Source organism: Monodelphis domestica, chromosome 3, assembly GCF_027887165.1.
Source record: "Monodelphis domestica isolate mMonDom1 chromosome 3, mMonDom1.pri, whole genome shotgun sequence".
NCBI classification, from domain to species: Eukaryota; Metazoa; Chordata; class Mammalia; order Didelphimorphia; family Didelphidae; genus Monodelphis; species Monodelphis domestica.
The window spans coordinates 448739158-448753848 of record NC_077229.1 but is presented as its reverse complement, the minus strand read 5'-3'; the positions used below and the strand labels follow the sequence as shown (position 1 = coordinate 448753848).

General features: G+C 41.2%; 1 protein-coding gene and 1 long non-coding RNA gene across 4 annotated transcripts in view; one reads left to right on the top strand and one right to left on the bottom strand.

Annotated features, from left to right (window-relative positions):
• MROH2B (maestro heat like repeat family member 2B) overlaps nucleotides 1-12464 on the top strand; it is a 96798-nt gene extending 84334 nt beyond the window's left edge. For both annotated transcript variants that reach the window (XM_056824572.1, XM_056824573.1), the window contains exons 36-42: nucleotides 636-782; nucleotides 1246-1428; nucleotides 6406-6561; nucleotides 6912-7046; nucleotides 7614-7716; nucleotides 10645-10710; nucleotides 12322-12464. In XM_056824572.1, coding sequence (XP_056680550.1) covers nucleotides 636-782; nucleotides 1246-1428; nucleotides 6406-6561; nucleotides 6912-7046; nucleotides 7614-7716; nucleotides 10645-10710; nucleotides 12322-12428 — 897 coding nt within the window. In that variant the 3' untranslated portion in view covers nucleotides 12429-12464. The remainder of the gene's footprint in view (nucleotides 1-635; nucleotides 783-1245; nucleotides 1429-6405; nucleotides 6562-6911; nucleotides 7047-7613; nucleotides 7717-10644; nucleotides 10711-12321) is intronic.
• The window catches only part of LOC130458504 (uncharacterized), a 60193-nt gene that overhangs the window by 39951 nt on the left and 5551 nt on the right, over nucleotides 1-14691 (bottom strand). The window lies entirely within an intron of this gene.

Genomic DNA, 14691 nt, shown 5'->3' with positions numbered 1-14691 from the left:
ATATCACCGCCCAGCCTTTCAGCAAGGTCTGTATATAAAACTCCAGACTACTTATTGCACATTTCCAATGCACAAGATTTTTGCAGGAAATGCACATACCCCAGAGATGTGCACGTGCACACACAGAGATGGGTATTGACGCTTTGCAAAGTTGTGCTCTTCTGTCACAAAAAGAAAGCCTCACCTGCCTCTCTGACTCCCACTTTCCAAAACCCAAAGTTGACCTATCGGTCCGGGCTTTCTGCTTTTATCTGCTCCCTATAGGCACCTTCAGAGAGGGAGAATAGTTCCCTCATTAGAGCTCTTAGCAGCAGTGGTTGCCTTTCTGCTCCACAAACCAACTACCATTCCTTCCTGATTGCAACAACAATAGCAAATCATGTCACGTCACACAGTTTCTGGAAAGAATTCTATATGGACCCTCATCCTCAGTGCTATCTCTCTCCAGAAACCTGGCCTCTGCCAAAAGCCACCAAGTTGCTGACCATCACGCCTAGGTCCAACTATTCTCTCCCATGACCCCAAAGTAATGACAATCCATTTCCAGATCATAGGGCAATCGCCTCCTTTGCCTTCTTGTCTTCTAAAAAGAGAGAAAAACTCCAATTCCAAGACTAACAATATGTTCATTTCAGGTCATGAAAGAGCCACTCCTTTGGAAACAGGGGAATCTAAGAGAAGTTCTATTTGTAATAGACCAGAGTGCCTGGGACACCAATACTATTTTGAGACAAATGGCAATCAGAGGGCTTGGGAATGTAGCCCTCGGGTCACCACAAAAGGTGAGAGAATTAATGAAGATTAAAGAGAAGGCACATCAGCTTGTCACTTATTTAGCTGGAATTTTTATTAATTTTCTTAAATGTATCCATTGGCTGTCAGAAATTTAAGTGAAGGGGGGCAACTAGGTGGTTCCATAGACTTGAAAGCCAGGCCCAGAGAGAGACAAGAGGTCCTGGGTTCAAATATGACCTCAGATACTAACTTGTGACCCTGATCAAGTTGATTAATCACTGTTGCCTAGCCCTTCTGCCTTGGAACCAGTTCACAGAATTGATTCCAAGATGGAAAGGTAAGGCTTTAAAAAATATTTAAGTAAAGACATTGCTAAATAAAAGGCTGAAAAGGAGGTTCCTAAATCCTTTTGACCCCAAGATAGAACTTTGGGTTTTGTTTCTCCCTAATTCCTGAAGTCCCTGCCCCTAAGGACAGTTGTTAGGATTAAGAGGCCTCTTATCTCAACAGGTGAAGAAGAATAAGCAGATGTTGTTAGAAACAGTCATCAGGGGTCTCTACCATCTGACTCGAACAGAAGTCATCTGTGAAAGCCTGAAGGCATTGAAAAAAATCCTAGAACTTCTCTCAGACAGAGATGTGAGCTTCTACTTCAAAGAAATAGTACTGCAAACAAGAACTTTCTTTGAAGACGTAAGTAATTCAGAGCTAGGAAGAGGGAGATGACAAGTGTGTAGACCTAAGCCAGGCTCAGGGAGGTGCTCAATACAGAGTAAAGGGCCTGATGGATGACATTCCTCCTGCCCTTATTTATCCTAGCTCTTCCTCCTCCTTGGTTTTCATCAGATCATAGAACTGATGCAATGTTCATTTACTCCTTGTCACTGCCTTCAGGAAGTATCACTGAAATAATCCAGGCAGGCAAGAATCATTCTATTTTTAAAGTCTGCCAGAGGAGAAGATGCAGTAACTTTCTCAAGAATCCATTCCAATGTTTATCCTCCAATATCAGGAAATCATAAATCTGCTCAACCTAAATCCTGTTTCTTCCTCTTATTCTGGTATCAATGGATATGGAAAACAACTAGTTGCCAGTTTTCTATTTAAGAGCTTTCTATGTAAGAGCTAAAGCATTTAAAAAGTATACTTAATGGGTAACAAGATGACTAAGTAGATGGCAAGCCAGGCCTGGAGATAGAAGACCCAGGATTCAAATCTAGCCTCACATACATCCTAGCTGTGTGACCCTAGGCAAATCACTTAATCCCAACATGCTAGCCCTTGCCACTCTTCTGCTTTGGAATTATTACTTAATAATGATTGACAGAATGTCAAGGTTTAAAAGAGAGAAAAGAAAGTATGCTTAAATCAAAAAGTCTCATATTTCTTCCATTTTCCCCATTCTACCACTTGCCCAGTCCTTTGTTGTTCTCCTCTGAACCCTCTCTGAATTTTCCAAGTCTTAAGCACCTGCCATGTTCTAGGCACTCTGCTGTCCAGAGAATGAAGTGATCCCTTCTCATCCTCATTTCCTGTCTATTTTTTGTGGATGTTGCTCTATAATCCTGATTTATGGTCAGTTGTTACCATCTATGACCTCTCCATCGTTGTTTAATGTACTTACACATAGTCCAGCCTCTAGTCAATATCCATGCACTGTTTTCTTTTTTCTATCTTCTATGTCCTATTCAGCATTTAGCCTCAACAAATTTCTTCATTTTGTTTGCTTTTAACTAATCTATCCAATATGCCAAGTTCATTTTGGATTCGAATTTTGCCTTCCAATTCAGGTGGTCCATTTCCCACCCAGTATAGTGTTTTGTCCTAAATGAATGAAAATGCATCTATAACCCAGAGCCCAGAAATGACCTTACAAGGAAGCGTTTGTTATACTCTCCCCTCTGGTTTGACACTGACCTTTTGATAACAGTTCTCTGGGTCTGACTCTCCTGTCAATCATATATTTAATAACAGTTATGTAGTCTAGAATAGGTATGCTCTTAGGGTCATTATCAAAGACAAAATCTAAAAACTGACTGAATTCAAGTAAGATTATATCCTATCATTTTCCCTAGATCTATTTGGGCTGGACCTTTGCCACAAGAGGAAATTAGATTCATTTGATAAGCCTTGGGCTTTAATGGAGTCATTTTGTTTGTTATGCATGTGACCTGTTTCCTTCAAACTCAAAATTTATTCTGTGACTTTTTTGTCCTGTATTTTTCACACTCTTGCTTAAAGTTTCTGGGTCAGACCTGTAATTTTCTTTATCATCTCCTTTCTTTTCAAAACATAGATAATGCATTACTCTTTTCTAATTTCCAAATATGTTGCCTTGTGTCCTTGATTCAATCCCCAAAGCCCCAGTATGCTAGGACAGTGATGGCAAACCTATGGCACAGGTGCCAAAGATGGCACACTGGGTACATGGCCAACCCCCTCCCTGAGTTAGTTACTAGAAAGGCAGAGGGATTCAGGCAGAGCTCCTCTCTTCCCCCTCTGCACCATGCTTGGAAACATTTTTTCACATCACACACCCCTTTGCCCAGCAGTCCAATGGGAGCGCACAGAGGGTAAGGTGGGTGGCTTATAGGTGGCAGAGCCAGAGAGGAACAGAGCACTCAGGCCATTCCCCTCCCCCTCTCTACACTCATTGAGGATATTTCTCACTTCACATACCCTTCCAACCAGCAGCCCAATGGGAGTTCTTTCTCCCTCTCCTATGTGGAGTAATGGGGGAGAGGGTACTGCATGTGGTGGAAAGGAGAGGCAATGCACTCAGTCTGGGAGTGGGGTACAGCACTTGATCTGAAGAGGAGAGGGAGCCAGGGCCTGGCACTCTGTCTCTAAAAGTTTCACCATCACTACACTAGAATTTCTCAAATATGGTAGCTATGCAAATTACCTTAAGTCAGGAATTAGTTTTGGCATAAGTAGCAAAGCAGAGCAGCAGACTGTGGAAGTAGAAGACAATAAGCAAAACTATGTGCAGCAGACTGACCTAGAAGCTTTTGTAATTTCTGAGGCTATAGAAATGATTGAGTTTAAAACTCTTCTTATATTTTATCTTAGTTTTCTCTCTTTTTATTAGAAAGAGGTACAATTTTTTAGCCTTTTTCCTTTAAAAAATGTAAATTGTCCAATCCCCAATTCTTCCTTTACAAAGAAAAAATTATAACAAAGTTCATCTGGAAGAACAAAAGATCAATAATATCAAGAAAAATAATGGGAAAAAAGTGTGAAGGAAAGTGGGCTAGCAGTACCAGATCTTAAACTGTACTATAAAGCAGTGATCATCAAAACAATATGGTACTGGCTAAGAGACAGAAGGAGGGATCAATTGAATAGACTTGGAGTAAATGACCTCAGCAAGCTAGTGTTCAGTAAACCCAAAGATCCCAGCTTTGGGGACAAAAATTCACTATTTGACAAAAACTGCTGGGAAAATTGTAAAATGGCATGGGAAAATTAGGTTTAGGTCAACAGCTTACACCCTATACCAAGATAGATTCAAAATGGGTAAATGACATATATAAAGAGTGAAATCATAAATAAATTAGGTGAACAAAAATGTGGAAAAGGAAAGCATTTAAGACCAGTTCCTCCTTTGGATTTCTGATTAGATTTCTATTTCTTATTCCATTTTATACCTGCATGATCAGATGCAACTTCCTTTATATGAATAGGAATAATCATTCCTATGAATGATCTATTATTTTTACAAATGGTATTTTTGTATTACTTCAGTCCAATGTGATAGCCCTGGAATTTAAAGGGTACATTGTAGGAGAATTAGACCTGTCATTCAGTGCAATTGACCTTTACTTAGTACATCTTGACTCACACTCCAAGACCTTAAAGTGGTTTAATCTGAGATACTCAAAGGTGGAAACCTGGAGATTTCAGCAAGGACACATGGACAACACCTTTCAGATCAGCAAGGGAAGGATACCAGGGCAGTACTCATCCTCACGCCAGGAGAGCAGCCAACATGTTACAGAAGCCACTTTTTATACTCAGTTTCACCAAGCTCTTAACCTGCCCAGATCCAGATTCAGTGGATGGAACTCCTGGGTCCATCACTCCACACATCAGAGCATCTCAGGAATATCGAAGATAGTTATAGATTTTATTTATAGGGAGAGACAGGTTCTTTAACAGTTACACATTACTGGCTTACTGATTCTTATGCTATAGACAAGGAAGGGCAATTAGAGTGGTTACACTGGAGATAGAAGTTTCTAACATGGAAGGGTGCAGGCATAACAGATTCCAGAAATGAAAAGGGATTTAGGTAGGGAAGGGGGAGGCATATCTAGAACCAAGACTGCCTATTTCAGTGATGGTGAACTTTTCAGAGACCACATGTCCAAACTGCACCCTTGAGCTGCCCTTGAGCCTGACCCTCACATTACCCCAGAGAGAGGAGGGAGGAAGTGCTCACATTGGGCTGCTGGGAAGAGGGGCAGGGCATGTGGAAAATGTCCTCAGGCACGGTAGAAAGGGGGAGGAATGCAGCCCCCTCCTGCTTGTGGAGGTATTCACACCATGGATTCACCAACCTAGAAAAACTAGGTCCCAAAACACAAAACAAGGCAGATTGCTATCATTTTAATTATACTTTTTTAAATACCCAGAGCTCACTATTTGATCATTTTCACCTCTTCTTTCCAATGGGTGGTTTAAAATACTTCTCTAAATCTGGAGAAATCTTTCAAATGTATTTTTCTGACTTTCCCCTTTCCTTGTGTTAGAACCCCAAGTTCTAACTACAAAACATTTTTCTGGGAAAAAAATCTCAACTTGGATGACATCTGACCTTCCCCTATTCTTCATTTCCTTATTCTGTTAAAGGCTGTTACAATTATTTGGATGGTGAGATGTTGCAAAAAGGACCAAAGAATTTAGAAAGATCCATATAATCACATTCCAGAAAGACATAGATGTCTAATTGGGTACATCCTTCTTTCACTCTGAGTCCCTACAAATCATCTCTGAGATTTTGAAACATCTCTTGGAGATTATTTAGGATCATGACTGTTGGCCAGCTTAGATCACTTGAACCCATAGACTCTAGTCTAACAGTAAGAGTAGGTAAATTGAGACCAAGCACAATACCAGAAATGTCCCAGAGATTTCAACAGTTCAGACTTAGTATCTTGCTGCAATTGTGACAATGGATTGCCATCACTATAGACAAGTTAGCTCTTCAGAGCTAGGAATGATGCTTTCTGTTTCACTTTGTAACCTTTTCCTACCTCACTTCCCTCCATTCCTACAATTTCCCTAATGGTCAGACAGTTGGTTTTTTTTAATCCACATAGGACAAGGGAAGTAGGAAACATTCCTGTTTATTTCAGAGATTCTTAACCTGTGGTCAATGAACTTGAGATAGATAGATAGATAGATAGATAGATAGATAGATAGATAGATAGATAGATAGATAGATAAAGAGAGAGATTTCAATGTAATTGTATTCCTTTGTAATTCTACATTTTTTGTTCTGAGAAGGGGTCTATAGGTTTCATCAGATCTCCAGAAGAGTCCATGTCACACAAAAGGGTCACAATCCCTGAACTAGTGCCTCCTTTGCACAGTGCAGTCAGGGATATGTGGAGGGCCTGGGGGCTAAGAGTCTCACTGACCTAGAGGATGTGTTTGTGGCTACAGGAACAGGATGATGTGAGGCTGACTGCATTCTTACTGTTTGAAGATTTGGCATCTCTAACAGGAAAAAGGTGGAAAATGTTTTTTACTGAAGAAATTAAAAAGAGCATGATTTCATTCGTTCTCCATCTCTGGGATCCCAACCCAAAGATAGGTACGGTAAGTGAAATAGCACAGAAATCCACCCCTCCTTATTCCCTTCCCACCCCACCCCACCCCCAGGGAGAACAAATAGCCCCTACATTGCTCGACTGAAGGTCCAATACTGAGGTGACATCAAATCTTAAATGTATTTCTGAAATCTCTAAGGTCTCTCCAAATCTCTGTCAGGGTTTCCTCTTCCACTTTTACAACTTGTGGAAGCACCAAAAAATAATAATAAGGCTCCTAGTACCCTTAGTACTTCCTATGTCTGACCTCCATTCCTCCTCTGGATCCTCTCCAGGTTGGGATGGAGATATTCTAATGGTCAGGAGTCAGAGAGTAGAGCAGGAAACTTTGTTTTCCAGGCCTGTCGGGATGCCTTGGCTGCCTGTATACCATTTCTTGGTGTCCAAGATTTACATGCACTACTGGATCGCTTTGTTGACTGCCAGGAAATGCCAAAGAACAGGGAATTCTATAAAGATCTATGCATGAAGTTGGTAAGTAAGGGACAGATGTGCCAATGAATGCTTTGGATTCTAAGAAAAGGAAGAGAACCCGTCAGACCAACAAGTCATATGCTTCTCCAAAATGGTTCAGGAAAATGACAGCTAGGCAAGAGGAGCAGGTGAATACTGGTCATAGCAAAAACTGTCATGAGGGATGGTGGTACCTTCTCTCTACCCTTGCTATCACTATCCTTCCACTATACACCCTACCTGGAGTTAGTGTTCCCCAAACTTTGCCTCCCCTACTGAATTTAGAAAATGTAGGGATAAGGACAAGACCTGTGATTTCACTGGTATAGGGGACCATCAGTTGAGGGAGAATCTTGGAAGATTCCCTAAAAATCCTGAATGTTTCAAGTGTAGCCCCATCCTAGTATATGTGGAGGGGGATATAGTGTAAGAAGACTTGAAACATAGGAAGGAACCAAAGAGAAGCTATACAAGAGTTTGCTTTTTCCCTCGTTCCCTTTTGGATCTTTGTTTTTAGAACTTGAGAAAAGAAGAGAATCAATTAGTTCCTTATCTAGATATTACCAGTTTAATATTCATTTCTTCTAGGCAAAGAAGAACCAAGACCTCCTCTGGATCCTTCACACCCACACATTTGCCTACTTCAATAGTTCCTGGGAAGGAATCCGAAGTGGTGCAGCCAAACTCACAGGTCAGGTCATATTTCTTTCCCCAGTCTCATGCCTTGCTTGTCTCTCTTCCCTCACTTTTAGATCCTGCCTTTCCTGGTGCCCGTCCCAGTGACATTCTAGTGTGATAAAGAGATTTTGTCCCAGAAAAATAGGCAAGATCTCCTCTCCCCACAAAGAGATCCTGGCTGCCTCCTTTTGCAGGTACCTTTTGTGTTCCCAAGTCAGAGAATCCCAGCATCCTAGACCTATAAGAGATCTTGGAGGTGACCTAGTCTAGATTGACCAGTCAACAATGATGGGCAACTCCTAGAGGGAGCCCATGCTTCTTTGGGATGGCTCCAATGATTAGGAAAGTTTTCCTACATCAAAACTAAGTCTGCAGCTATGCACCTTCCAATCACTGTTAGACAGTGCCTTCCTTCAAAAGAACTGGTTTCCTGTGTAATAACCCAAACTTACATAGTTTTTATTCCCCACCACAAACTTCAAGTTCATGCTAGATCTTTCTCTTCACTGTTCCTGATAGACTATGTTCATTCCAATCTCCCTGACTTTATTCATGTTACCTACACATGTTCACACCCTCCTACAAACCAAAATTCCCTCCTTAAGACCTCCCTTCTCAAGTTAAAGGAAAAAACACTATATTGGGAATCTGGAAGGTACCTGGGTGTCATCCTTAACTCTTCACTCACATCCCTCCATATCCAATCTATTGCCAAGTCCTGTTGATTTTACAATTTGATTTAAAAGGTACATCTTTCCTACACACGTCCTTCTCTCTACTGATATTGCCACTTCCCTGATACAGGCTCTATCACCTCATACCTGGACTTATTGTGCTGGTTGTCCTCCATGCCATTGTCTTTACCCACTCCAGTCTGTCCTCCACTCAGCAATCAAATTGATCTTTCTGAAAAGAATAGATCTGACCTATTGCCCTCATACTCAGTAAACACCAGTGGCTCCCTATCATCTCCAGAATCCAAAATAAAGCCTGGTGTTTGGCATCCAAAGTTCTACGTAATCCAGCCCCTTCCATTCCTTGCTCAACAGCACATACTCTGCAATCTAGGGACACCAGCCTCCTTACTGTTCCTCAAATAAGGCAATCCATCCCCCAATTCTTGAGTATTCTTGTTGACTGCCCCCCCCCCAGCATGGAATTCTCTATGCTTCTATATTTCCTTGGGCTCCTTTATGTCCCAGTTTCTATGAGAAGCTTTCCTGATTCCCCTAAATCCTGGTGCCTTTCCTCTGTTGATCATCTTGTATACAGCTTGTCTATACATGTCTTTTTCATATTGTTGCCCCCATTTGACTAGGAGCTCCTTGAGAGCAGGAGGTTTTTTTCTGTACCCCCAGCACTTAGCACAACGCCTGGCATATTGCAAATACTTGAAAAATGCTTATGGACTGATTGACTAATAGGAGGCCTGGGTTCTCTAACATCTCATAATGTTTGCTCTGTGTTCTTGGGCAGATGACTTAAATCACTTTGATCCCAGCTTCCTTCTCTACAAATTATAAGGACTGGTTTCTTTAGGATCTCTGCTGACTCTAAAATTCTAGTGTTCAAGTTCTTTTTTTTTTTACTTTTTTCACTAAGCCTACTCCAATTATCCCAGTTCACACTGGGATATCTTCCTTATCTGAAGCAGCTAGGTTGTTCAGTTGATAGCATCAGGCCTGAAGTCAGGAAGGCTCCTCATCTGGAGTTCAAATTTGACCTCAGTCACTTACTAGTCACTAACTTTGGGCAAGTCACTGACTCCTATTTGTCTAAGTTTTCTCATCTGTAAAATGTTTGGGTCAACAAGATGGCACAGTGTATAGAGCACTAGGTCAGTCAGAAAGAACCAAATTCAAATCTGACTTCAGACACTTACCAGCTATGTGACCCTGGACAAGTCACCTAACCCCATTTGCATCAGTTTCCTCATCTGTAAAATGAGCTGGAGCAAGAAGTAGCAAACCACTCCCGTATCTCTGCCAAGAAAACCCCAAATGGGGTACCAAAAATTTGGGCACAACTGAACAACAACAACATTTTCAGTTAATAATTAATTGTTCCATAGGTATCATCAATCTTCCCTCACTCAAATGGTATTCTTATAAGCTGGTGACACAAGTAGCAGCTTTCTTTTCCTGAACTCAAGCATTTATAATGGTAGGCAGGCACCAATTTGTCTCTCTGACTTATCTCATGGCCAGCACTTGTGGCTAGGAATTAGTGGCCAAGTGAGATCATGTTTTCTCTCTCTCTCCCACTCTTACTCTCCCTCCCTCTCTCCCTTTCTCTTTCTCTCTTCCTTCTCTTCTCACTTTATCTCTTTTTTACTAATAAATCATTATAAATTCATAGTAACCAGAGAATCTTAGTGATACACTGGACAAATCACTTAATCCTGTTTGCTTTAGTTTCTTCATTTGTAAAAGGAGTTGGAGCAGGAAATGGCCAACCACTCCAGTATCTTTGCCGAGAGAATGCCAAATGGGGTGCCAAAAATTCAGTCATGACTGAACACCACTATCTTTAGTTTATAATCCATTATTCCATAGATATTAGTTTAATCTTCCCTCATTTAACAAGCAGAATTTTTTTTAGTTCAGAGAGCTGTACTGTACTTCTTTAGAGCACTCATATATACAACCCCTAGCACCTTGCATAGTCCTGGGCATATACTTATGGAATTCCAGCCAGAACAATCATCCTCATAGGTCATCATGAAGGTGATAATTTACCTTCCATGTATATCACTAATTTTTTTAAGATCCTATTTCTTCCTCCTCCTCTTCTCCTACCACCCTATTTTAACATTTGTTATCAGGGCTGCTAAGTGATGACTAGCTGTGTGACCCTGGGCAAGTCACTTAAACTTGTCTGAAAAAAAATAACTTATAACCTCTAGTAATGAAGTAAAGTTACCTCCTCCTCTTGAATTTAGATGCCATTATTCAGAATGTGACACCTCAGTTCTTGGAGATGCTAGACCGAGAACAACTGGACTCATGTAAGTACCAAATCTAACCTTTGCCTGGCTCCATGCTATATTCCCCAAAGGAGCAATATTGTGCTTCCTTGAGCTTTCAGTGAACCTAGAAACTTGAAAAGAGAGCACCACTTGATGTACTTATATCAAAATTAGAGAATCTTCTTAAAGAAAAATTTTTCAGGAGCTCCAAACTCAGATTAGAGCCCAAGACCATTGGCTGAACTCGATTCCTAGGAATCATTGCCAATCTGCTTTCACCTTCTAATTTCCTTTAAGGCCACTGAGATCTGGGACCCGAATTTTCTCTTCCCCACAACCCATAAATAGAAGATCCTTTTAACTAATTGCTATATGTTAAGTGAGATCATCAATAAAGGTGGGACAGTTAGTAGTTTTGTGATTCTAGGCAATTCACATTATCTCTCTGAACTCATTTTTCTTGTGTTTAGAATGGAGATAATAACATTCATCCCACAGGACTGTGAGTGGCAAATAAACTGCTTTACACATCTTGAAGTGATATGTCAGTGTGAGCTATTATTACTACTAGGGATGCAACATTGCCTTTACAATCATGTAAAGGAAAGCAATCCTGAAATAGTTGAAATCAGATCAACACAATGCTAAATCTTGGCTCCACAAGATACATAAAGTGATCAATACAGCTACAGCTGCCTCCTCAAAGAGGTGGCAGACCATGGGCACAGAAGGATATGCCCAATGTAAAGCATTCCTAGTCCCTTGGGTTTTGTGAGTGTGTGTGTGTGTTTACTACATTGTACATTTGTTCTAAAGGAGGATTCTATTTGGTAGAGGAGAGAGTATTGGGAATTTCCAGGTTACTACAAAAACATTAGAAGGAAGGAGGGGGAAGAGAGGTAAGGAAAAAGAGAGAAGGGAGAAAAGAAAAGGAACATAGAGAAGAAGGAAAATGAGGTGTGAGAGAGAAGGAGGGAGGAAGGAAGGAAAAGAAAGAAGGGAAAGGAGGAACAAAAAGGAGGAAATAAGGAAGAAAGGGGGAAAGAAAGGGAGGAGGAAAGAATGAAAAGAAGAAAGGGAGAAAAGGAAGAGGAAGAAGTGAGGAAAGGAAAGAAGAAGAAAGTCAAAGAAGAGAAAGTGGAAAGAAAGAAAGAAAGAAAGAAAGAAAGAAAGAAAGAAAGAAAGAAAGAAAGAAAGAAAGAAAGAAAGAAAGAAAGAAAGAAAGAAAGAAAGAAAGAGAAAGAGAGAGAGGAAGAAAGAGGGGAAGAAAGAAAGAGAGAGAGGGGAAGAAAGAGGGGAAGAAAGAAAGGGGGGAAGAAGGAGCAAGGGAGGGAGCTACACTTGGAATCAGGAAAGATTTCAGTTTGAATCTCAGCTCTGGTACTCTTTAGTTGAATGAGCTTGTACTTCAGTTTCCTCATACATAGAAGAGAGATCTTTCAGTACTTACCTCATAGGACTGTTGAGAGGAAAATGTTCTGCAAAACTCAAAAGCATTATATAAATGTAATTAACTGTCATTAATACCTGGGACCTGAGGTGGGGGGTCACCAAGGCAGCACTGGCTGGTTCTGGTTTTTTATTGCCCCTCCACTTATGATTTTATAAATGCCTCCTTATTCACTAGCCTTTTCTTTTTCTCTATTTCAGGTCTCCAGGCACTTAGGGAAGATCCCTGTGTCAGTGTCCAGAGAGCTGCCGAAGCCGCCATGCAGACCTTTTTGAGAAGATGTAGAGAGATAAGCAACCATTCATAAACTGTCAGGAAATAAACTGCTGGGCTTTTTATATGACTGATTCTAGTCTTCATCCCAATCCGTCATAACTTTGTAATATCCCAAAAAAAAAGACTAGCATATGAGAGCTAGGGTACTTGTCACAGTGATAGCTTACTCCTCTCCAGATTCTGGCACCACCATGCCAATCTGACTTCTAGTGCCCCCAGCATTTCATTTCCAGGGTCCTTTTTTGACTCACCCTGTAGCATGGCTTTTGTCTTGCCCAAGTCAAGACATCACCCTATGATATCACTGGTCCTCTCCAAAAAAAAAACCAAATAACAGCAATACTCAACCCCACATACACGTTTTTTCAGATTTTTTCTTGTTTCCTGGAAGTTCAAATTCTTGAAAACCCTGTTAAGTCTCCCAAGTGAAAGTCATTACCACTCTCCACACATTGTCTTTTCCTCTTCAATCTTTGTCCCCACTGGAGGCAGCACCCAGATGTCTCTTTGTAGTTTAACAAGTAGTCTTACAGTCATGCTTTATTTGCCATAAGTCTTTCAATAGCTCAAAGATTTATGATTTAGTCATTGGGAGATCTTGCTACACTGACCAAAATACCATCAAAATCTCATTTAAGGGGCATCTAGGTGATCCAGTGGATGGAAAGCCAGACCTAGAGACAGGAGGTCCTAGGTTCAATTCTGACCTCAAACACTTCCTAGCTGTGTGACCCTGAGCAAGTCACTTAACTCTAATTGCCTAGCCCTTATTGCTCTTCTGCCTTGGAACCAATATTTAGCCTCAATTCTAAAATAGAAGGTAAAGGTTTAAATATATATATATATATATATATATATATATATATATATATATAACTATGTTCTATCAAGTTACATGTAACTTGATAGAACATAGTTGTCTAGGACTCAGATGTAAAACAATATTCCAAGGTAAAGCTTATTTGTGTTTATTAATGAATTTTATTTCCCGCTATCTTAGTTCCTCTATTCCCTCCACACACCATAGAAGGCATCATCCAGCAAACATATGTATAAATAGATTGTGTCTTTCATGTTCTCACTTCTCAGTTCATTTTCTAGAGGTGAACATTTATGTTTTCTTCAAATATTAAATCCATAGCTATATATCATTTTCTCTTGGTTCTACTCATTTTACTCTTCATTATCCCTTGTAGTTCTTTCCAAGATTTTTTAAATTAGCCTGTTCATCATTTCTTATGGTACAGTAGTATTTCATTACAATCATTTGCCACAATTTGTTCAGTCATTCCCCAATTGATGGGCATCTGTAATATAGGGCTTAAAAGGGGAATAAGGATGATGGAGGGAAAGGGGGAATGGATTGAGAGGATGAAGAGATTCTTCTTCGCCTCCTTTCCTTTCTGAGAGGAGATAGCCAAGTCCTGTCTCCTGGAAAGAGGGAGTATGTCTCCTCAGAAAATGTTTCTGGGAGATGGAGGACAAGAATCTAGAGGGGGAAGCCTTTGTAAGATGACACTATGTTCCCCTTGAGGTCCAATCTATTCTTGAGAAGCTAGATGAATTCTTATGCCTCTGTTTTCCTCAGGAACACCAACTGTCAGTCCTCCTCAGAATGTTGGGGCTAATCCACTGCCAAGGAGAGATGTCTATTCCTCAGATCTGGCAGTTTCAGATCACTGGGATCCAAAGGTTAATCCCTCTTTTTGGGGAGAGGTGTGACCCTCCCCAAATCTTCAATCCCCTTTGCTATTGTTAGAAACTGGCCCAGACTTCCGGTTAAGATGGCGGCTTAGAGAAAGCTAAAGCTCAGAACTCCGGAAAACCCTTCCCGACCGATCTCAAACTATAAGCTCCTAAGGCACTGAAATTCAAAACGATCAACAGCACAGACCCTGGGAACCCTCCTCCTGGACCTGGACCCGGTTCAAAAGGTACGGCTCCCCTCAAAAGCCAGAACCCGAGATCACTCGGACCTCAGGGGTAGGAGCGCAGAGTCCAAGGCTCCAGGAAGCCGCAGCCCGGCTGGGCTCAGAGAGCAGAACCCTCAGGGCCTTCTACCCGAGTCCCAGTGAAAGTTACTGCCTGGGGCTTCCGCTGCAGAGAGCTGGTCTAAACAACAGCAACCCTCAGGGTGGGCAAGACAGCCTCACGGGCTGGATCCTGCTATCCAAGTCTCAGTGAAAGCCCTTGCCCTCGGAGCTTGGGAAAGCTGCAGCCCATCCCCCCCGCAGGCCGACGAAACAGCCTCATGGCCAGCGATTCTGAAGGCAACTTCCGGAAAGCGAGCTGGG